Source organism: Corvus kubaryi, unplaced genomic scaffold (assembly GCF_017639235.1).
Source record: "Corvus kubaryi isolate FWS band 111438036 unplaced genomic scaffold, C.kubaryi_AGA036_p1.0 37256, whole genome shotgun sequence".
NCBI classification, from domain to species: domain Eukaryota; kingdom Metazoa; phylum Chordata; class Aves; order Passeriformes; family Corvidae; genus Corvus; species Corvus kubaryi.
In genome coordinates, this window is record NW_024581076.1 from 2,769,337 (window position 1) to 2,793,347 (window position 24,011).

Here is a 24,011-nt window from a genome sequence, read left to right on the forward strand (position 1 = left end):
CGCCGGGAGGAGGAGGAGGGATTCCTCGGCCGGGCCGGGGGAGGTTCGCACTGGAGTTAGCGCCGGGCACGGAGGAAGAGTGAGCGCTGCCGGAAGCGGCGGAGGGGCGGCGGCGCTGGGAGCCCGCGGTGCTCCGCGGGCAGCAATGTAGCTGGGTGACAGCGGCCGGAGCGCGCCGCCTCCGCTGCCAGCGGGCCGGTGCGGCGGGTCGGGAGCCTCTCCGGGAAGGCGGCAGCCGCGCCTCGCCTCGCCGCTCCCCCGCTTTCCCCTCGGCGCCGTCTCTCGGCGCGGCCCTCCCTTCGTTCCTCTCTCCCTCCCTCCGCCGCCGGCCGGGGGGCTGCGGCCGCCACCGCTGCCATGGGGCTGCCCACGCTGGAGTTCAGTGACTCCTACTTGGACAGCCCGGATTTCAGGGAGCGCCTCAAGTGTCACGAGATCGAGCTGGAGAGGACGAACAAATTCATCAAGGAGCTGATTAAGGACGGCAGCCTCCTCATCGGGGCCCTGCGAAGTGAGTCGGGCGGCGGGACCGGGGTGGCTGGCAGGAGAAGGGGCTTCTTTTGTTTGAATGGGCGCCGGGCGCGGGCTCCCCTGCCGGCAGCCGCCGAAAGGCGCTTCCTCAACTTTCTCTGCCCCGCGCCCTCCCTTTCTCGCTCCCCGCTGCTGTGCCTCGCCTCGCCTGCGGCGGGCCCGGGTGGGTGTCCCCGGGGAGCGGGGGAGGCGCGGGCCCTGCCCCGGCCCGGGGGCCCGGCCGCGCCCTCCCCGCCGGGACCGCGGGCAGCGCGGGGGCGCCGCCGGGGCGCGGATCGGCCAGGTGGTCCCGCCTGGGGATGCGGGCAGAGCCCGGGGTCGGGGCTGGGGCGGAAAGTCGCGGCGCAGATCACTGTACGGTACGGACCAGGCGTGGAGTATTGCGGCGGGGTCTCTTCCGGCACGCCGGCTGCTAGTTGCGTGTCTTCAGATAACGAAGATGTCCGTAATAAGTGGGCAAAGCAAGATAATGAAGTGAATTTATACGGAGTGTTTCTGTCTTTCCCCCCCCATACTCACGCGTCTTCGTGTGGTAGATTAACTTTTATGTATTTTGAAAGGTTCTGAGAGCAGAGATAAACACGAACAGTGTAGTGCTTTTAAAAGTCTGTGAGTTGAGCTGTGACAGCTTTCTGGGGCGTGAAAACGGCAGTCATGCTCTGAAGATCATACAGTGAAAGCTAGGAGTTGCCCAGGAGCGTCACTAGACTCGGTTTGTCCTCCCGTCCTGTAAACCTTGCCATCTACTTGTCTTTAAGTCACTTTTGACTTTAAGAGATAAAACTAGACTTTAAGTCACCTGTTGCCCAAAGTTTTCATGGAGAGCAGAGAAGTAACTTACAGCATCTCTTTTTGCAAGGTGAGACAGTCAAAGGAAAGAATCGCTTTAATCCTTAAAAACATCTGCCACATTGACATGGTGTGCTGGTTTTTGTTGGGTTAGGGGTAGCAGTACCGTTTGTTATGTGGACAGGGGACAGGTGTTACTCCGAGTTCTGTAGCTCTTAAGAACTCTTAAGAACTGTTTCTAACCTGGAGTCTAAACCCAAAGATTGTGTCCTTACCTAGGAGGTAAAAAATTGTGAGGATTTTATTTGCCCAACAGTAGGATTGAATTGTACTTGTTCATGCATCAACCGTGTATTTACAGCATTGCATTTACATAAAGCAGCTCCTGTCTTTTTGAGAGTTTTTTTTCATATAAGTGCATGTATTTCTGCACACATCAAAGTTTTAGTGAGTATCTGGGTACAAGCCTAGTATCTTATGTGAGTTTATACTGGATTTAATAAATTCCTGGACCCATGCCCACAGGATGTGAGATGACCGATTACACAGAAATAGTGCTTATGTGTGTGTGTATCAGTCTGTCTATATCTCTAAAAACTCATTGGTACATTTTTTTTTTTTCATGCAAAAATGTTGTAGTTGTACTTTAAGCCTTTCTTGTTGCTAAGAAGCTTTCTTCATGTAACAGAAAGTCTGAGCTTGTTTTAAGTAGTAAAAACTTACTATTACAAACCTGGTCCTATAAAATAGCATGCACAAATAGTAATGACAGATTAGGACACCACATCAGTACTTTTTTTGACCTTGACTAGCAGTGAGAACTGACCACTTTAGGTTCCAGATCAAATATGAACAAACACAACTTTCTTCTTAGGCTATCTGAAGACAGGCTGAGAGTTTGAGGCTGTTAAGCCTGGAGAAGAGAAGGCTCTGGGAAAAATTTCCCAGCTTTCCAGTAGCTAAAGGGGGGCATACAAGAGCCAGAGAAGGACTTTTTACAAGGATATGCAGTGAATAGGCCAATGGGTAATGGCTTTAAACGGAGTGGGTAGGTTTAGATTGGATATTAGAAAGAAAGTCTTTGCTGTGAGTGTAGTGAGGCTCTGTAACAGGTTGCCCAGAGAAACTGTGGATGCCTCATCTCGGAAAAGTTCAAGGCCAGGTTGGGTGGGCATTGAGCAATCTGGTCTAGAGGGAGGTGTCCTGGCCCATGGCAGGGGGTTTGGAACTTGATGATCTTTAAGGTCCCTTCCAACCCAAGCCTTTAATGAGTGTCAAAGACAGATTGCAGTAGAAAAAATACTGTATTTGAGAAGTAATTTGAACCCTCATTCTGAAGTGAGTAATCCCATTCGTTTTGGGGAGAACGCTTAGGAGTCCTTGCAGGATTTAGAACAATATTTCTCTCTTAAGTAATGACTACTTCATTTGTAAGTTCTCATGATTTTTAAAACTTGTCGTTTAAATGTTATTCTATTTGACACAATGCTTATTGTATCCTGTATACAGATCTAGAATGTTGTGTGTCTTTTACCCTTAGAAAAATAAAGTCTGTTCTGGTATAGTAGGAAATCTTTGTCCTTTTGTTCATTTCAAATCCCTTAATTTCATGCCTGTGCCTTCTATAGAATATTGCCTTAATTCCCATGTTAGGGCCACTGGGGAAATGTCTGGATTTTTCTCAACAAACTAGAAATCCTGAGCTTATTCTCTGCAGACTGTTGTAGATGCTGCAAGAACAGTGTACCTGTTACAGCAAGTAACACTATTGTATATTTCTAGAGCACAGAAATTTTATTTGTTTAAGCAAATTAGCTACTCCTACTCACCTTTAAAGTCAGTGAAGTGTGGAATACTTATGCCAGCCTTCGGTTTTTTTAATTTCTTTAACTGTGTTTGAAAATCAAACTGTGAAGTAGTTGAGTTTAGTGATAACTCTGATTTGATTTTTGAATATTTAATAACCTACAAGCCCAGAAGCAAAACAGGCATTATTTACCATGTTTTATGTCTAGGTGATCTAGGATTTTTATTTACACATCATTTTGTAGGATCAGTTCTGATGGGGTAAAAAAATCTGGACCGTGCTGCAGAGCTTCAATGGAAATGAGTTTTGGAACATGTCATCCCTGACCATTCATAGAGAAGAGACAGTGAAATTGACTTAATGCAGTTAGAAAACACAATAATATTTTAAAGGTTGCTAAATGTAAGTTCCGTTAAATGAAATGACAGCATGTGCATGGTTTTTCAGGTAGAATTGAAATTCTGTATTACAAATGTTCCAAAATATTAATATTTGCACAATCAAGTATTGAAGATACTGTAATAATGCAATGTTTATAAATACCTGACAGATTCCACATAAATTGAAGGTAGAACAAATAGGCTCAGTGTAGTATGCAAATATATTGCATTTTATTTGGAGTGGTCCCAAAATGAGTCAGACTTTATTTTGATGTGGTTTTGCTGCGTTAGTTCTGGAGAGTGCTGGTTTCCAAAGTAGCATGCAGAGCTGTAATACTGTGTTCCATGAAGCAGCAGTTGATTGTTGTGAATGCAGTGGGAACTGATAAAGCTAGGATTGATATAAAATCATCAGCAGCTTTTTCCTAGCATTTTTTTGCAGTGTTTCATTGTCTTTCTAAATAAGCAGGACCCTGTGAGTAGCCCAGAACAACACAGATGATATGTTTCAGTTTAGCTGGGTGTTAGCATCCCATCCATATGCCCATTATGCTTACTTCAGCCTTGTCCTACAATTAGTATTTATAGCGATGGACTACGCTTCCTTTTTCAAATCAGCTGAGGTACTAAATGCATTAGTATCTCTTGAAAGATTTAGTTTATGCATATAATAGACTTTCCTATTATATTAAAAATTTTTCTTTTGACAGAGATTTAGCCCTGTGTATAGGCACATTTAAGTAGAAGCATATATATAAGCAAATACAGTTTTTTAGTGCACTCAGAAGAGGATTTTTGTTGTTAACTTTGGAATTAAGAGGGTAAAAAACTTTTTAGAAAAAATGGTTTCCTGTTACAACTGGCCTTCTTGATTATTAGGTAACAGTTGATTTCATAAGTTATTCAGTCACCTAATTTAATAGATCTTTCAGGTGCGTGTTTAAAGTGCATATTCCTAAATGCTTCACATTGTGAGGTCCAGCTGTAGAATGACTCCTAAGGCAGAATTGATATTTTTCCTTCTTGTTGATTGTAGGTTGTTTTCAATGAAAGCATCAGGTCTATTTTTTTTCTGTACTTTTTCCCAGTCATGTACTTTAAAATTTCTTTGTAGTTGTCTTCTGAAAAAGCAACCTAGTCTAGGGTGTTGTCCTATAGATTATATAGGAAATTCCATTACAGAACTACTTATATGCTTTTAATTTCCGTAATAGGACTACTGACTTGCCAAAGTTAATGAATACTGTATTAAACAATCCAGAAAAGTGACATGCATCGTGTACAGGTGATCTTATGGCTCATTGTGTGCAGAAGCATTCTGTTTCTCCCTCTGATTTTTGAGGCCCTCTCCATTGTAAGTCCTATCAAGTTCACTTATATAGTTCAGATGAGAACTGCCTAAGTTTTGGGTTAAGTGGTTGAAAGTTCAGTAGGTTTACAGCTGTTTTAAGTAATACTATACTTTTTCAAGTCTTAGTATGATACAAACAGTAATGCAGAGCTATGGTGTTATATATACATGTAATGTAAATAAGGTTTAGCAGATGTCTTTAGGATTTTGTAATTTAGTAGCAGTTGTTAGTTTTATTTTACTACTTGACACAAGGAGAAACAAGATAGAAATACTGTCTTTTGCAAGGGTTGCAAGGGGGTGTTATTTACCAAGGTTTTATAGAAATTTCACACAAAGAAAGACTGTATTAAGTTGCTTGGTGTATTTCAGGGTTTTCAGGGATGATTCTCGTCTCTACTAAACCTAATTATAAAAGTACAGTGATGAACCTGTTTATACATTGGGAAATTTTGGGGATTAGTTGCCTGGAAAAAAAAAAAAAAAAAGGACAAGATTACAGCATAAGAACTTAGGATATTTTTATCTCTTTGGGGATTTTTTTTCATGTAAAAACCAAAACCTTTGTATCTTTCCAGAGACATGCATTTTCCCAGATATCTTAGCCTCACATATTTTCATGAAATTATGTCTTTGCAATGTCTTTTCCAGATTCTAAGTGAAGCAAGACTGAGTTCATTGAGTAGTAATTGCTGAAGTTTGATAGCAGTCGTTCTCCTTTATCTATGTAGATGTAGCTTACATTTCTTAGTCCCTAAATATATTATTCCCAATTTTAAAAAATGTTGCCCTCTTTGTATACATAAATATGTGATGCTAACTAAACTAGACCATATAATCTATGTTGTTCTGGGGTATTCCCAGATTCCCACTTATTTAGTAAGTAAGCATTCACAATAGTCACCAGCAGCTTCATGGAGCACATGTGTGGTCATCACACCTACTTCAGCCCTGTCCTACAACTAGTATTTGCAGTGAGAGACTACATTTTCTTTTTTCCCACTAAAAGGAAGTTACTCATTGCCATTAGTTTTTTTTTTTTTTTTGAAGTTATCTGTTCCATTGCTGTTCTGTTACTTCTGATGGGCATTTGCAGGGTCCTGTGCAACCTCTGCTGGTGTCTGCATTATCTGTGGATTATGGATGTAACTTCCAAAAACAATTCCATCAGTATTCTGCCTTTTATGCAGAGGTACCAACAGTAAGTTGGTTGGTGGCCAGAGAAGGATCTTAATTGCTTCCTCTAGTGTTTAAAGCAGCTGCAGTCTGTATCATATTATCTTTAGCCAAATATATGTGAAGAAAACAAATACCAGGATCTAGTGGACTGTTACAGAGCGCATTATTTTCTTGCCATCACATGGTGTTTCATTTTGAACCAGTAGTACCTGCAGGTGAATTTCCATACTGTCAGTAATGATTATTGTATTAACAAAGACCTTGAATGACTCAACATGGGTGTTCTTAAGCCTTAATACTGAAACTGGTATTCTTTAGAGAAACTTTGTAATTGGATTATGTCAGGCTACTGAAGGAGCAGTTTTGAGTTTCAAATGCCATACGAAATGATGTCTCTGCTTGAAGAAAATATTGTGGATTTTTTTTTTTTTTTTTTAATTAGGATTTTAAAACTGATTTCTTTAAAAGGTCAGATTTAATCTGTTTCTTAATGGGCCAGTTGGCTTGTTGTCTACTATGTGCTTCATTTGCTATGAATAAGATAAATGAATTCTATTAATAAGAGACCAGCTGCTTGAGGAATATTGTCTTTACTACAATGGAAAATATGATGCTGTGATCACTGAACTTGTCCAGATCTCTTGGGTTTTTGTGGGCAGAAGTGCTACAGCAATTTGCAGTTTCCTGTTATAGTAAATAACTTCGTATTCATCCTCTGCAGAAAAAAAAAATACAGAGGACAATACAGTCTTTCTTCCTACTGAATAATAAGCCAGTGCTATATCTTTGTCTTTCTATTTTTCCTATATTCTCAAAACTGTAATTATAAATAAATCTGGAATATAAGGAAATTTGGTGACATGGATTTACTTTATTAAATCCAGTCTCCTGCTAGTATTACCTAATGTAATCCCTACTTGTCAAATTCCATTTTAAAAACAATTTTTATCCTTTCTATTTCTGCTAGAAGGCTGTTCTAGAACCTTGTTACTCTGAGAGTTGGGTACCTCATTAAAAATAAATTTAATCTGGAAATTCAAACTTGTTTATGCTAATTTTCCTTTCACTCAACATTTCTGTACTGTTGTTTACTTGGATTTGCTTGGTGATAATCACATCCTTTTGCTGGACTGAACAAGCTGTTCTCATCCTCTCTTCTAAGTGGTTCTCTGGTTTCTTGGTCATTTTAGTAGCTCTTTTCTATGCCTTTTTAAATTCACTTTTAAGTTTTCAAGAGCTCTAAAAGTAGGGAAAACAAAACTAGCATAATATTTTTCATAAGTTTTATCTTTCCTCATATTCTGTGAGAACATCAATCATTAAATGAAATCAATGGTTACGGTCCTCTTTTGATTATGTAGTACTACGGCTTCCTCAAGTGTGTCATTAAAGGCGAAAAAGTCTCAGCATCTTAAAGGCAGTAGCAATGAAGTATATATTTAAACTGAAGAAAAATAACTTGACCTTCTTCCATATTAATATGGAATTGAAGTACTGTTGGGCAATAATGTAACCTCCCATTGGCACCCTATGAAGTGCAAATAGCTTTCATTAGAAAGATACATTTCACAGCACGTTATAAACTATGTTACAGCGTAGTTTTCCAGATTAGTCAGAAGTTATCAATTTAAATCACTTCCCTCTCCTGAATTATGCGGACTTGTATTTCACAGGACACAAAAGCTTAAACATGTTACTGTACTCTGGTGTTTTGCTTAATGTAGTTCTGACATGGGAAAACAGTATGGAAATTCTGTACGTCTTAAGAAGTCTTTTCTTTTAGCTCAATATTCAAGGCAGGATACAAGGTGCTGCAATGCCTCGGTCATATAGTTTTTCCTACTACTGATGTTAGTTGAATTGCAGGTTGGTTAAAGAGAGGTTTGCCCGCCAGATGTGGATTGTAGTGTCTGTTTACAAAGGTACTCTTGGTCTCTGGAAGATACTATGTAAATTAAAGTAGGTATCACCATTAGGATTAATTTTCTACTGTGAAAGCATTTATTTAAAGTAAACATAATGAAAAATAAAACAGGTAACAATAAGAAGAATCAATTTGTGATTTTGCCAAGAGGTTGGACCAGATGACTCTTGAGGTCCGTTCCAACCTGGTATTCTATGATTCTGTGATTTGATCTTGTGGAACCATCAGTCTGACAGGAGATCAGCTTCTGGTGTCTTCTTGCAGAAGCCACCTCTGCAGTACTCCTCCGCCTCTACCTTGCCTTGAACCAAATAAAGCTCTTCTCCAAGTATTTTCCATGCTTCTGTCTTCGGAAGAGAAACATTTTGGTTCCTAAAGAGCAGCTGCCGTCCAGGCATTTGATGACTGAGAATTGTTCTGTTTTTGTTGATAGGGACAGGTGAACTTAGGAAAAGAATAGGGGAATGAATTATTAAAAAGTTGCAAATTTTTAATTCTTTTACAGTAAATCTTAGATGAGGTGGTCATTCAGCTGACCTGTTCAGATTTCTAAGGATATAATTTTTTTATGCTGACTTCTTCCTGCTGCTTTCTGCTCAGAAATACCTGGGCAAGAACCTGGTTGCTTCTAGAAAATGATCAGATATAAAAATCATCTTTGCTCTTCTTCCCTATGTCCTCACCCTTGCCACTATCTCACCACCATGCATGGAAAAACCCCACAAATCCTTGGTAAAACAAGCAATACAGGGGGTAGGGTTTCATAGTAAAGACATTTCCTTTGAGTCAGCTGAGTTCTTTGTTTGCTAATCGAAAGTGCACAAGAAGGGATAACTGGATGTATTTAAACTTTTTTTTTTCCTGCTGTAATAATTAGATTAATTTCAAGAAGTGGCCAAATGTCAGTGTAAATATGTGCAGATCAGTTCTTAAAAGCCATAGTTCTTAAAAGTGCAGATCATATTTAAATGAAAGAACAGAGAGATATGTGATGTTGTAGGGGTGCATGTTGATGTTCAAATGCCTTCCTAGATTATCAGTGTTGTCGAGGCCTTTGGAACACTGGGACCTTGCTATTCAAAAAGTTTACATTCCTCTGTAAGTCCATTCTTTCCATCTTCTCACCCTTTTCTGTCTTACCTTATTTACCTTTAGCCTTTGTTTACAAATGATGAGGAGGAGTCAAGAGAGGTAGGAGTAGGGAGAACACAGGAATTCATCTTCTGTGGAATTTACTATTTGTATAAACTGTTTAAACCCATGAATGTTATAGAGGGGTGATCTTCCTCTAAGCCTAAAATTACTTCTAGATTGCAGGGAGCATGCAGAAGAAACTTGCTGCTTTGAAAAAGAGTGCTCTGAGCCTGTTCTCTTCTTGAACCCTTTCATGTCTAGAACTACCACTGCCATTAAAACAAGCTGTGTAATGATACCTAAAGAAAAAAAGAAAATAAATAACTTTCTGTGCTCCTCTTGTGAATTACCAGTTGGCCTACATACACAGGGAAGCTTTAGAGCTATGTCGCTTACCTTCCGGGAAACCTTGAAATAAGTAAGACTTGAGCTTTACTGTAGGAGTGGTAAATTCCCCTTATTCTGGAGAAGTGCAGAAGTTATGAGAACATTTGAGAGACTGATACTGCTGAAACATGTTTGTGTAAAAATACATCTGTTCATTCATGAGGTATTGTCAAGTTTTTTACCTTCTAGGGTAAATAAGAAGTATTTATAAAATATTTTACCTCTAGGTTGGGTATTAGGAAAATTTTTTTTCACCCAGAGAGTGGTGTGCACTGGAACAGGCTCCCCAAGGAGGTGATTATGGTACCAAGCCTGCAAGAGCTCAAGAAGTGCTTGAAGGGCAATGCTTTCAGGCACATGTTGGGATTCTCAGGCTTGTCCTGTGCAGGGCCAGGAGTTGGGCTTGGTGACCCTTGTGGGTCTCATCCAATTCAGGATGTTGTATGAAGCTGTACTAACTTGCATACTACTATGAAGAATCTGTTTTAGTATAGAAAAAGAAAAATGAACTAATGGCTTCTTAATAAAAAGTAATAGTTAGCTTATAATAAAAATTTCAGTTCGCTCTGTGTACTCAGAGATGCTTTTGTGAATCTCGTCTCATGGTATGTGCTATTTGCATAAAAGTCAGTGTCATCAAGAGTTGGGCTTTGTCATTTTCAGTATTTTATGAGTTGGTTTCTCCATCTGAGTTGTGCTTTGAAGAGCCAGAGAGTGGGACCAGGCAGAGATGCAATAGTACAAAACAGATCCAAGGAAAAGAATTGCTGCTTTCAGTTGGTATCAGATCTGGTTAAATAGGAGGTGGTTTAAGCCACAACAAAGTAGGTGAGGTTAAAATAATCTTTGGGCATATTAATATTTGATTAACCGTGTGCACATACTGAAATGTAATATGGCTTCTTCACCTCTCCTGGTTTTTTTTCTTTTCCCAGTTTCAGCATATTATTGACCAAGCCTGATGGTTAAAAGTAGGGAAAAATAGTGCAGTTTGGTAAGCATCATGAATGCCTGATGTTTTTTGACTCATAGGTCTTTGTCTAGGAACTCCTGACTGGTTGTATTTGTACAGTTTGGATATAAGAACTTGTTACCTTAATTTGATAAATTTGTTGATGTAAGTCAGTTCAACTGAAGTAGCAAGGAAATGAATGTACTGTAGCTTCTCAACATATTTTCTTCTTGACAATGGCCAGTGCTTCACTCTGGTTTTTAGAGGGAATTCCCTTGCTGCTTTTTGTTTTTAAAAAGTATGGTGAGACTTCTGTGTTGGAAAACATGCTTTTCTTTTTTGAGAGTTGCAAATTGTTAGAATTGCAGCAAATCACTCTTTGTTGTCCTTGCATAATCTGTTTGAAGACATTTTCAGCAAGTCAAGAAACAGCAAATGTGGCATGCCCCCAGGGCAGCTAACACTGACTATGGAAAGTAGTTGGCTGGTGAAGGGGGAGTTGAGTCCATTTAATAAAGTGAACACGGGCTTTCAGACTGACAGATGCCAGAGATGTATGATGTTTGCAAGTATTATTTGAGGAGTTTTACAGATAGTTTTTGCATTTATCGATGTTGAGTCTGGTTCTGCTGCTTGTTTTCTGGAGAATGCTGAAAAATTGTGAAGGCACAAAGAAGACCCTTTGAACATTTGAAGAGCATATGAAAATGCTTCAGCGTCTTGAAAACTACGAATACCATATAGCGTATGTTTTTTGCCATTACTTAATCTGAAAGTTAAAGACTTATTTATATCACAGGAAAAAATCTTGATGGGAAGTTTCTCTAAGAGACCAATGTGCATGAAGATCCAAGTGTTGGCAGAAGCTATACAAATTCAGATTATAAACCTGCAACTGCAAAAGTAGTAAGATACCTCCTTAAGACTATAATGGACTTTTCATTGCTGGAAAATCTTAAGTTGTTTGGATTTTTTTTCCCCCCTAAGTTGCAGTCTTGTTCACTTATACCTGTTGGACTTGAAGTATTAAGTCCTGAAACTCCTGTTCAGGGTATGAGGCTTGTTGATTGTCTTGCCTTAAAAAGAAATGTTTTGAGTCTACTTGCAAATCATGAAGTTACATTACTTGAAGGTACATGTGTGAGTGAAACTTTTCAGTCTGTGAAGAATACATCCTTAAGACATTTTACAGTTTAATCTTTTTCATATTTAAAATACTTGCAAGTAAGGTCTCAGATGGTTTCTTCTGGTAGTTCTTACTTTGTTATCAGCGTTGTGATACAAAATGGAGGTGCTATGCTGTAATAACTGTCTTGGGGAGATGTTTTTAGTGTCTGGTTTTGTTGGTTTGGTTGGGTTTTTTTTCCACTTTCTTAGTTTTGAATACTAGGCTGTATTATTTTAGTATATATACATGCCCGTGCAAATATACATTGAAACAAAACCAAATAGCTGAAGATGGTGATACTATGTTTCTTTTCATATATAGAGACACTAAATAAATATGTTCAATTCAAGTTGCTGTCTTACAGGTATGTAAAGATAGCAAACCTAACATTTTTCAAAGATTCTTAATGTCCGGAAAGTGGGTTTAATAACTTAGCTTTGTTATGCTATTGAGATAGATATAATCTGAAGTACTTCAAAAACCTTAAAATTCTCACAGTTCTTGTATATACAGTGTTTTGTCATCTATTACCATGACTGGTTTAATTGGAAAATAGAAAACACTGACAGAAGAACACAGAGGTGTGTCTAAGCAGATTCTTATAGGCATAAATATGAGCTTGGCAATAGACTTAATGAAGTTTTCTCACAAATACAGTCAGTATGGTTGGCTTTTTGCTACACGTGCTTAGGACTGCTGCATCTTCATGCTGTTTGGGAGCCTAAGGTCAAATGAGAAATCCAAAATATTTCATTTTATGAAGAGGCGTTTAGGCACAGCAGTACATTTCCTGTTTACATAGCCAAATCTTTTTTTGTATGATGAGAGATTTCCTGATACAGTCATACAGAATTTTTGAGTTTGCACTTTCAAGCTGTAGCTTCTGTTTCTTAGCCATCATCTGCACCCCAGCCAGCATGATACAATTCATTTTCCCGTGAACTGATACGATGTTCGTCTAAGTCTTACCGCCTTTTGTTTATACCCAGATTGCAGGATGGAAGATGAAAATGTTAAGGCCATGTTCAAGAAATTTGTTTAGCATTTATTTTTTCAGGTTTAATTGAGAAATGAAAAATTACAAGTTTTGTAAAGGTACCTTTTTTTGCCATTCTTTTTCTTTTGTAATCCAAGAGACACATTGGTCTCTGGTCTAAGTGAATGAAACCCACAAATTGACAGAATCTACTCACTTCCTTTAGCTCCATACAACCTAAGAACTTACGGTTTTTATATTCTTGTGCAATGTGGATAACTGGACATAGTGCTACTTTTTCTGGTTAGGGCCTTCTCTGTGTAGTTGAAATGCAGCAGGTTAAAATGTGTTTATTCTTATTCTGCTTGCATTGCTACAGCACAACAATGATGTAATTCTTTGTTTTGTTGATTCAGTTTGTTTTACTCTTGTCTCTTAATGCAGCTTATCCCAAATCTCCCTGGGAGAGGTAATCATCTTAAATTTACTAAAATGGCGTTGCAGATGATGTGGTTTTTTCCGCCACCAGGTTTCTGACAGCTTCCAAATCATTTGTCAGTGAAATATGCATTATGCTGTCACAACTCCTCCTAACTGACACTCCAGAGGCTCTTTGATGCTCTCTGTGAGAAGCCAGAGTTGTCAATGCACCTTGAGACTTTAAGACTGTTTTACAATAAAAACTCATTTGCATGCCTACTTTTATCACTTCTCTTGAGTCATTATGGAGCTCTGAGTACTGTGTTGCTGGGTCGAGCGTCAATTTTACAATGTTTTCTGGAACATTTAACGTTCCCAAAGGAATCTGCGTTATTTTGATAAACATTTCTCTTGTCCCTTTGTAAATCAAAATGGCACTTGAACAACAATTGCATCTGTACAGATGGCATGAAACACAAGACGGGAATGTTACTCTAACTAGTGAATGGGTTGGGGGGATGTTTTAGTAGCTTGATACTTTCTTGGTTGGTTGGTTGGTTTGGTTTTCTTTTTAAAACATATTGAGTGATTTAAATCTTGATCCCCCTGCCCCATTGTGGGGTATGCAAGAGGGGCTGAGTGCAGTGAAGAGGGGCAGAGACTATGAGGTTCTGCACCAGTGGGAGTTGGAGTTTCTGCATATCAAATCCCACATCTGGATTCTATCAAAGTTAAACTAGTTGTATGCTAAGTTCTTGCCTTCCTTCTTGTCACAGTTGTCCCACAGTGAAGTAAACCTTGTGACTTGGGGAGATTTATCTTTAACTTGTACATCTTTCTCTGGTTTTGCTGTTTATAAGCATGTGTTGAGTAATTTAAGTGTCTTGTAAGTGTTATAGGGGGATTTCACTTCCATCTCAGTTTCTACATATGCCTTTAGTTGGAAATTTAAAAAAAGTTATTATCTATGAAAGCATTAAATACCATTTGTAACATTTGAGTTACTGTTTGAAAGTGTTTGATTGGGGTACTTATGAAACAGGCACTTTTAAGTGTAGGAGTGAGATCTTAAAACAGTTGATGGGTATATTGTATTAAAATAGCAAAGGTATTCAGCATATTTTTCTGAAGCTAAACAGATTCTTCAGATAATCCCTACTAACAGTGCAGTAGAGTTTTTTATGCTCTGTATGTCGTGCTGCCTGCAGAAGTGTTGTCATACTGTTTTGTTAAATTTTATTAAAAGTATGTTAACTCTTTAAATATGAAGTCTTCTACTTCTGTAACTCCTCATTCATTCCAGTAAGGATTGTATTTGTGCCTCTCAGAGAAATTTCAGAGGGGGAATTTATGGTGAGGTACAGATAAACAACATGGAATTTGGTCTCTCAGAAGTTCGCTTCTGCTTCTAAAAGGATGTCAAGTATATGGAAAGTTTGGTTGTTTTTTTAAACAAACAAAACTCCATAAATTGATAAAACATGTCTGCAAAACCTGATTGTTTCCCAATGAAACAAATTAATGTAGTCAGTAATTAAGTCCTATTATTACTGAAATGCAAGTTTCAGATTTTGTGAGGATACTTGGGTTTAGAGTTGTGTCAGCATCTCTGCGGTCTCAACACTGTGCCTTCAAACTTCCAGAATAAAACTGGGCAGTTGGTGACCCTCACAGAAGTACTGAGCTTCTATAACAAGTCAGACAAAGAGACCCTCTAAATTGCATAGGCTTCTGCTAAAGTTTCCCCAAGTGTCCTCAAATAACCCCTTTTCAGAGAGGGATTTATCTTACGTGAGTTGGAATCCAGGTGCCCTGTTAGGCTCCACACCAATCTGTGACAGCAAGTGAGGAGTTTCATGATTTAAGTGTGGACTGCAAATCATTTGTTGTATGTCTGCTGCTTGGTTATGTTATCTGACAATGTCAGTTTTGGTTCTATGAGAAATAGTGACTGTTGCCTGTATACACTGCCTGCCCTGTTCATCTGGATTTGGATTTTTTTTTTTTTGAAGGTCTTTCTTTTCTTTCTTCGTTCTTTCAGGTTTCTTTCCTCAGCTACTTTGAAAAGTTCCAGTTTAGTTAGTTTCTGCTTTTAAGTTAGCAAATCCACCCTTTGGTTGTCCTTTGAAACTTCTTTATGGTAACTGTGCCCGTTCTGAGTTAGATTGGAAGAAACTTCACGGAATATTCAAGGGAATAATGCATCAAATAGTGATAGTTTCTGCTTCTGGCATTCTTTCTCTACTAGGCCTTAATATTTCTAACTGTTGCTGATTGTTGAGTTGATATTATAAAGTAACTGCCTGCAGTGACTCCAAGATCTTTCAAGCCGTATTAAAGCTAATGTAAATAGCATCACTGTGTAGATATATTTTTTTTTTCTATGTGCATTAGTGTGTGCTTCCTAAATGTAATTTTCCTGTATCACCTTACCTCCTTGGCATTTAAGATTGTGACATCCTTCTGCTGCTTTCAAGAAAGGAAAAAATGAAAGCTGATTATGAATACATGTATCAGCAGCAAAATATGTTAGTCAGTGTTAACACCCTTTTTCCAATTTGATCTCCAGATTTTATGATGACTCTGATAAATAGTAAGACTCCTTTGAGATTCAGAAAGGAATTATTTGGCAGGAAAAAGAAGTGTTAATACAGAAAATCTACTAAAATTTGATTCCGTTATAGGAAGCTGCTGCAACTGAGTTAAGTACTTGTTGCTGCCTTCATGCCCTGGCAGTTGTAAAACCAGTTTGGTTGGTCTATCCTGTGATATTCCAGATCACTGAGTATTTTACTGGCTTAAAGCCCACATCCTCTTGTGTTTCTTTCAAGATAAATACTTTACACAGCTGGAATATGCACTTTGCTGAGTTCAGTACTTAGCAAAACTGAAGCTAAAAGAAGAATCTTGTGCTACCTTCCTTACAGCTCTACTACTGCCCTACCTTGATCTTTAAATGAAAATGTTTGTTTGGACTGTAAAATATTATGAGGATTGTATAGGTTGCTAATGATATTTTCATAAGTGTAAAAGAGCAAGAGCTAAAAGCTCTTGAATTCTCAATGGAATGTGATTTTTTCAGAAATGTGTAATTCTTCACTGAAAAAGTTGTTATGCAAGTACCTTGAGGTATTGCTTATCTGTGGAAAGATGATAAAAAATGGAATCTGACTATTGTGGACATCCATGTTATGTTTTTTCATGCAGTAGGACAAACCCATGAATTATAAAATTATGTTTTAAGTATATTTTGGGAAGCTATATACCAGCTAGTAAAGTTAGCAGCTGCATAATCTTTTAGCCACTTGGGTAATTCGGTTCAAGGAGACTTCTTAAGCCGAAGACTTTACTAAATTTTCTTGCTAAGGCTGAACTTTTGAGGGTTATTGGATTTTGTTTTTCTTTGAGGGAAGAGTAGTTTCATTTTTCATGTTAGAAGCAGGAGGAGGAAGGATTAGCACAAAGAAAAATAGGCATCTTGAGTGTCATTACTGAAAAACTGGCACTGTAAGTCCTAGTTTTTGTTTGACTTAGTTGGTGTTCTATTTCTAAGTAACTGTGTGCGTATTTTGGTGACTTCCAAAACCAATAGGAAAATAATTCTCAATGAGGCTATTTATGACAAACTTAATATTGGTTCTCTCATCTATATTTATAGTTACTGTTTCCCACACTAATTTTGAGAGCACTCGTTACTTGTCTTTACCCAGTTCATAATTAATATTCCACAGTGATTTTTTTAAAAGAAATTATTTTCAGTCTTTATGGAAATTAACAGCAGAATACACAAGATTAATTTATATATTTAGGTTGAGGGTATGATACCAAAGTTAAATTTGCTAGCTCTTTGGCTGCTAAGTAATGAGTGTGACCGGGTAGCATAGAGGTAGCTCTGATTATATCAGTGTTCTGGGCTCTTGTCTGTGCAGAGTGGGTCCCAGGAGTATTGTTTTGTATTGGAAGGTGCTTGTAAAAGCATTTACCAAGCCTGTCTTTCTGAATAATTGGCTTGATAAAAGCTGCTATGATACACTGTATGTTTACGGAGCCAGAAGTTGTTATAGCACAGAGCTGTGCTATAACAACAGTCAGCAGGAGTCATTATGATCTCTCTTAACAATGTGTGGATTGGGTGTCCTTAATTCAGGTACAATTCACAAAATAGAATTGACTTTAGGGAAACTTTGTATTGCCCTTCATGTTAGACCCAAAGATATCTGCAAAACCATCTGCTTATTGGTTGCTGTAATTTTAAATAAAAGAATTAAAAATAACAAACACCATCCCTACTCCCTACTCCAGCTAGTTAGTGCCATGTTTTCCTCCTCTTGCAGCCAATATTTTAATGTGCTCTGTTTACTTATGTCAAGGAAGCTAACATGAATGTTTTGGGAAGAAGATGTTTTGCTTGGCTGCTCAATGAAGTCTCTTGAGTAATTCAAAGACTCTTCATTGATTCGTGTTTATGTACATGCTCAACTGAAGATGAAAAAGGATTACAGTCAACAGACATGGAAAGGACCATCCATTGCAGTTAAGCCTTTTACATGCTCACAGAAAGAAAAAAAGATACTGCATTTGAGAGGCAGTGTCCAAAATCCAGACTACCACGTTTGTGCTCTGCTTGTTTGGTTCGTATTGCTCATTGTAAACAGCAAATGCTGTCTAGACTGAAACTTTTCACTTTGCAGAGAATTCCAGTTCCATTTTAAAAGGAATTGATGATTTGAGAATTGGGTCCAGTTACAGAACTCGTTTAGTTTTAAGCTTGTTAAAAATTCCCATGGTTTTTGAAAAGTATACTTTCATGGAAAAGTACCCACTTTTATTAAATTGAATTTAGGGAAGCCGTATGTTAAATGCTGCTGGGCATTTGTAATGAAATCTACAACTCCTTTAAGCCACTTCTCATTGAGAAAAGGGAGAGGAGGAGGCTGTGATGGAATGGAAATCCAGCTAGCCAACAAACCGTGAGCCATGCAAAACTGGTGCTCCAAGTGCAACTTTTTGCAGCGTACTTGAGGGAAAATGTTGTTATGGTGAGGTCAAGGACATTCTGCAGTCAGTCTTTGGATAAAAATACACTCCTAGGGTTAAACACCAAATTTTCCTTTATGAATAATATAAAATAACTGGTTCAGGCTCAAAGTGTTTCTATTTTTTTTTTTTTTCTTCACTCTCTCGGTGAATTATTGACTCCTTGACTTATTATTGACTTTTCCATTGTGTGTGGAAAACAAGGTGGGTGGGTATTTTCCAAAAGCTGTGTTATCAGCTATTTCAGTGTTGTTTTGTATCTTTAAAGAAGGATTTTTTTCCCATTTCTCTTGGTGAAAACCTGTGTAGGCTTCTTCTAGAACTTTTATGCAAAGAAATTTTTCTTTCCTGTCTTTTCAATATTCCCTCAGATACTGATTCTTAAGATGGAGCTGTGATGAAGTTAGAGTGAAATCTTAGTTGGAATTAATCCTAGTGAAAATGTATATGTTTTTTGAGAAAGAGAAATAACATCATGTAGCACCTGAAAACTGATGGAAACATTGTATATGCAAAAATCCTATATTAAATTTACTTAAATGTAAACTCTTCTGATTTAGAAACATCAGAGTTTAATTGTGCAAACCTTAATAGTTCTGTTCCAATTTTGTCTCATCTTTTTCTTTTTTTATCTTTTTTTTTTTTTTTTTAAAAGATGCTTGGACTAAAGTTTAGCAAATGGCTGTTAAGGAAGCAGGCATGTTTGTGTGTCGGGGGTTCTTCATTTTCATGGAGACTGAGTTGAAACAGAGAGCACTAACTGCTGTAGCTGGAGCAGCTGGGCCTTCTGTAGGGACTGCATTAAATGGATCAAAACAATGTTGTGCTGCTTATTTATATTTTTCTATTATTTATTTTAATGAAATTAGGATTTTCTTCGCTCTGTTTAATATAAAACTATTTCAAAATTGTGCTCCCTTGGAAGAAAGAAGTTGCAGATTTTGTGATGACAGGGAAGTGTGAGAAGCCATGTTGTTTGTAGCTCTGGTTAACATCTCCTGGTCTGACAGAATGGCATCTGGAATAATGGGCAAGAAGTTGGGATCCACAAAGGTCTGCGTAATCACCATTTTGGGGTGTGTGGCCTTAGGCCATCTTGCTTTCAGCATTTCCATCTGTAAATAGGGTAATGGTGCTGGATAGGACATAAAAACATACTTCTTTTACTCTTTCTAGACTTAGCTTTATTGAAGACTGAGAGAATTCCGTGTTCATTACAGGACTTGGATGCTATGCAGTGAGCAATAATAGGAGGAGGAAAGATCAGTACTGAACCCTGAGGAAAAAAAAAAGAATCATGTAATAGTTGTCCACATAGTGACTACCCTCATGCTAAGAATAATTTAGGAAAATTTTTGAAGGAGAATAGTGAAGATAATATACAAGTCCAAGGAATTAAGCTTTATAATCAGCCTTCATTGAAGCTGTTTTGGTTTGGTAGTCCAAATCAAGTTTTTGTCAGCTATTTATTTATTAATGCAGTTATTTTTACTGTTAAAAGTTATACTTAGTTTACCTCATAGTACAAATCCTTGCTGGAAGAGTTAGAGCCATGTAATATAACTAAGGGTGTAACGGCCCACATCGTCTGGCTGTGAAGCAGTTGAAGATAATACAGCTTTCATCTCCCTATCATTGCTCACACACTGGAGAACATCTCCTGTGGTTCAGCTGGCAAGACAGAACATTTTCATGATTCTTACTTTTTCAATGTGAACTCAGCTGCTTCTCCTATTACTGTTTGTTACTAAAACAGATGACCCTGGATGGGTGGCTAAAGAGGGATAACCCCTGGTGATGTATTGGCTCATCCGTGAGAGTGATAACCTCCTACTAGCAAGTGGTGGTGATCAGCTAATGGTGTCTTGAGACATTCAAGCAATTACAAAATATGTGTCCAAATCTTCCTACAAAGAGCATGAGCACAACTGTGCAGGGTTGGACATGAAGCTTATCTGGTGTTACATCCTGTCTCTAGATATGAGTGAGTGCTGTGCTGTGGGTTCTGTTTTTCTTTCATGCACGGCTCTGACTGTCTAAGGCAGAGAAAAACAGCAGGCACAATGTAGTGAGGCCTTCCACTGTCTACAGTGCTTTGGGGCTTGAAGATTTCCTGAGAGAGGGGTTAGTTATGTCTTTAATAGCTCTCAGTGGATTTTTCTTCTGTGAATTTGTCTAGTCCTTTTTTGAACCCACATAAATTTTTAATATCCAAAGTATCTAGTGATAGTGAGATTCATTATTTAACTACAAATTCTAAGAAAAACCATCTTCTTACTTCGTTTTGAGTTTGCTTCTTGCTCTGTTAGATAGCCTTTTGTTTTCACCTGGGAGACAGCCATCATTTCTGTACTGGTTGTCATTTTTTAGAACTCTTGTGGGTTCCCAGTTATCCCTTTCAGGCTGATTACTGTGTGTGCATTTCTTTAAACAAGGTATTCTTGCCATTTGCTTACCATTTACCTTTGCCTCAATTCCCTATACCTTTGATATTAAGAGACAGTGTCAAAGAGTAAGACAAAATCTGTACATAGTTTTTAAGTGCAGGTCTCTCATGGCGTGATGGAGTGGCATTAATGGTGTTTCTCTTTTTCCCCAGTTTCAAATAATTACTAGTATTTAATAGTATTCTTGACTGTGCCTGAGTGTAGAGCACTAAAACAACCTAGTTATTATGTATCTGTTTTAATGACAATGTCTCACTTGTTAGTGATAGTAGTTAGTTCAGAACTCATTATACATGCCATAATATAAACATTACTGGTACTAATGGATGGTAAGATTATTAATTAAAGGATATCACTCTGCCAGGAAGATAACAAGAGGATGTTTTCATATGTTCCTAAATCTGTTTTTGTGACAGGAAAGTAGAACAAAATGCCAGAGAATTAAAATTTGAAAAAAATGGTACATGAACTATGTAGAAGGCTAGTTGGTCCTTCTTACAGGTTAGTTGACTTAAGAAAAATTGAACAGACTTCAGCTGAAAGTCATTCAAGTTCCTTCTTTTTGTCTGAGAAGTTAAGTAAAAAATCCAGCAAAACGAATATGAGGGATATTTCTCTCTTTTTTTTTTTTTTTTTAATACAATGATCCTGTTCCTTGAAATACCTTTATATGTAGAAAGAAACATCATATACTGATTTTTACAGGGGTTATTTCTTATACTCTCTGGCTGAATGCAGTAAATCTGGAAAGTAAAATGCAAAAACTGTAAGTGTTAAGGAAAGTCTCATGCAAATCAAAGTTTAACTCCAAACTCCTTGGGAATGCTTAATTCTGACTTGTTTAAGCAGGAGCTCACCTGGTGAAAAACTGATTTGTAGTTGTGTGTTTCATTAGTTAATGAAGCATATTTCATTTGGCTGATATTTTTTCCCCCCATTATTAGAATGTAGGTATTTTGGTAACAGGTTTTTGAATTTATGATACTGCAAGTGATTTAATTTAAACCCTCAAAAGTGTACCTTTAAAAGGCTTTTAAGTGCTTTCATGGCTCTCATCTCTGCATTTTGTGAATTCCTGTCATATTTTACAGGTAGAAGACAGTTTAACTAGCATGTTCAGCTGTTTTGCTGTATGAAACTGATGTGTTTAGTATCCATTTTCTCTAAGTAGTGAGAAGGAGCTAAGCAGTGCATAGTAGTGGACTGCCTCTATGGTAGACTGAATGCATAAAAACTGCCTTTAGGCCAAATTTGGTCAAGACATTTAGTGACATTTAATGTCACTGAACAAAATCCTGTTTGATTAGGAATCTCAGTTCTGCCCTCCATGTGTGGAAGTGCATATGTGACTCTCTAAACAAATGTTACATCTGTTTGTGTGTGTGTGTTAGAACTCTCACGCCCCCACCCCTTGTTAAGTGCAGTACTGAAGTACAATGTGACTGTGATATGACTTGTCTGATCAAAAGAATCTAATCAAGCCTTGTATTCCTGAGCTTTACTAGCCTGAAAGAATTTCATATGGAAAGTGTTTCATTTCCTTTAAAGCCAAGTGGTAGTATTTTCTTCTTTTTTAAATAAGCTAAATATACGCATTTTAATTTTTTCCCGTCTCCTCCTCCTCCTGGTCTTACAACACATTTTACTTTGTTGCCCAAGCACAGAAAAGTTTGTCAGGAAGAAGGGTGAGCAATGCTTCTGTTTCCCATGACCCTCAACTCTAATGTTGTTCCAAGAGCTCACTACTTAGAAATGCCTTGATAACTGCTTTCATTCCTTTCATCCCTCCCCCACCATCCAGCAAAGGCCAGTGGGACCCATCCTCCTTTGAGCAGCTCTCTTCACAGAACAGGGGAATCTACTTAGTGTAAAAGTCATGGAACATAAAAGCATTGGAAGATACATGACAGAATTTTTTACAGCTGAAGATCTGCATGATAATTGCTGCAGTGATTTATTCTTGGTTTCCTAGAAGCAGCTTCTCAGAGCTCCCTGTTCATACCACAAATAATCTTATTTTTTATTTTTTCCTCTGGATAGGAAGGGTAGGGGTAGTAGTGGGGAAATTGCATCTCATTCTGTATGTGCACAGCACAGAACTGGCAGAACTGATCTTGGTCAGATACTCAGAACTGTGGCTCCTTAAGAATGTGTTGCAGCATAGGCTTTAATTACATTCTGATATTATATTATCATATCATGCATTTCTTTGTTTTTCATTGTCTGCAAATAGGCACATGTACTTTTAAAATTTCTTTGGATGCATGGTAAGATTGAGAACAAACAGAGAAACATGTCTTTTCAAGTACTACTGAAAGATCATCCGATGCACCAATACCTTACATTGCACTAGAAATGTGGGAATTCCCGTGTTTTTTCTCGCAAATCCCTAGCTGCCAGACAGGAAATCACTCTCTGCTTTTTCAGCCTCTGACAGCATCTGCTGTTAGTTTCTATGTCCTCTTTTTTGTGGTGCTTCTCTGCCTGCTCAGTGTCGCTGGGATGTGGCAGGAGGAGTGAGAAATGACATAGCATGCCTGGTAAACCATGTTTCATTGAAAGAGTCTGGGGGGAGAATACTGGAACATGGACCCAGCTCCCTGGAAAAGTCTGACACTGTTCTGGGAAATAAACATCCGTGGGGTGGGGGAAGAATGTGGAAGATCATGAAAGAGCATTTAAAATCCCCAGAAGGAGCAAGAGAAAGTATGTTGAGGGTCAAAGCAAGTTTGCAGGGACGAAAGTTTAGTAATCTTTGAGACATTGAGAACTATGGAGTAGTTTTATCAACAGACAGGGAAAATACTGAGAATGCAGAATGATACTCAATTATTTGAGAATGGAAAAAAAGTAGGGAAATACGCTTGTTTTCTAAGATTTATTTTTCTCCAAGACAGAAGAAATGTTGGAATATTTCAGTCCTTACAGTGGATCTTGGCCAAAAAGTTCACAGGATGAAAACAAGCATATCTGCAAAACTGTCATTGTATAAAAATGTTTTGGTTTAATGTAATTTAGAAAAATATAATAATATGCTAGAAATAGTACTAAGTTATACCCTACAGCAAATCTTTACAATTTCAGAAGTAGAAGGAAACCAAATGCTTTCTGAAAATTCTAGCCTTATTCGTGGAAAAATACTGTAAAAAATTGCAGTGGTGGCAAAGGAAAATTTCCTCTTCTGCTTTGTACCATGTGATTAGTCACTTGTAAAGTGTAGTTCTGTGAATATGGTTTGATGATTGAAAGGTTTAGACCATGGTAATTCCCTGCAACGTCAGTTTTTTTCTAATCAAATGCAACAGTATTGTTAGACAGTCTTATAAACTGAAATATTGAGAAAGGATTTTGTAAGAATGAGATAATGAGAAATAAAATACAAGGATGTGGGAGTATCACTTAATATGAGAAACAGCTATGAAGTTACATACATGTTTTAACTTCGGAGAAACAGATGAGCAGTTTGTACTGTGTGGTGTCATCCACATTAAGGGTTATAGGGCATACATTTTTAGTTGCATTTGTATTA

General features: G+C 38.0%; 1 protein-coding gene across 2 annotated transcripts in view; it reads left to right on the plus strand.

Annotated features, from left to right (window-relative positions):
- The first annotated feature begins 357 nt into the window (after nt 1-357).
- Nucleotides 358-24,011, plus strand: part of ARHGAP42 (Rho GTPase activating protein 42) — a 148,493-nt gene continuing 124,839 nt past the window's right edge. For both annotated transcript variants that reach the window (XM_042023756.1, XM_042023757.1), the window contains exon 1: nt 358-511. In XM_042023756.1, the coding sequence (XP_041879690.1) occupies nt 358-511 (154 nt within the window). The remainder of the gene's footprint in view (nt 512-24,011) is intronic.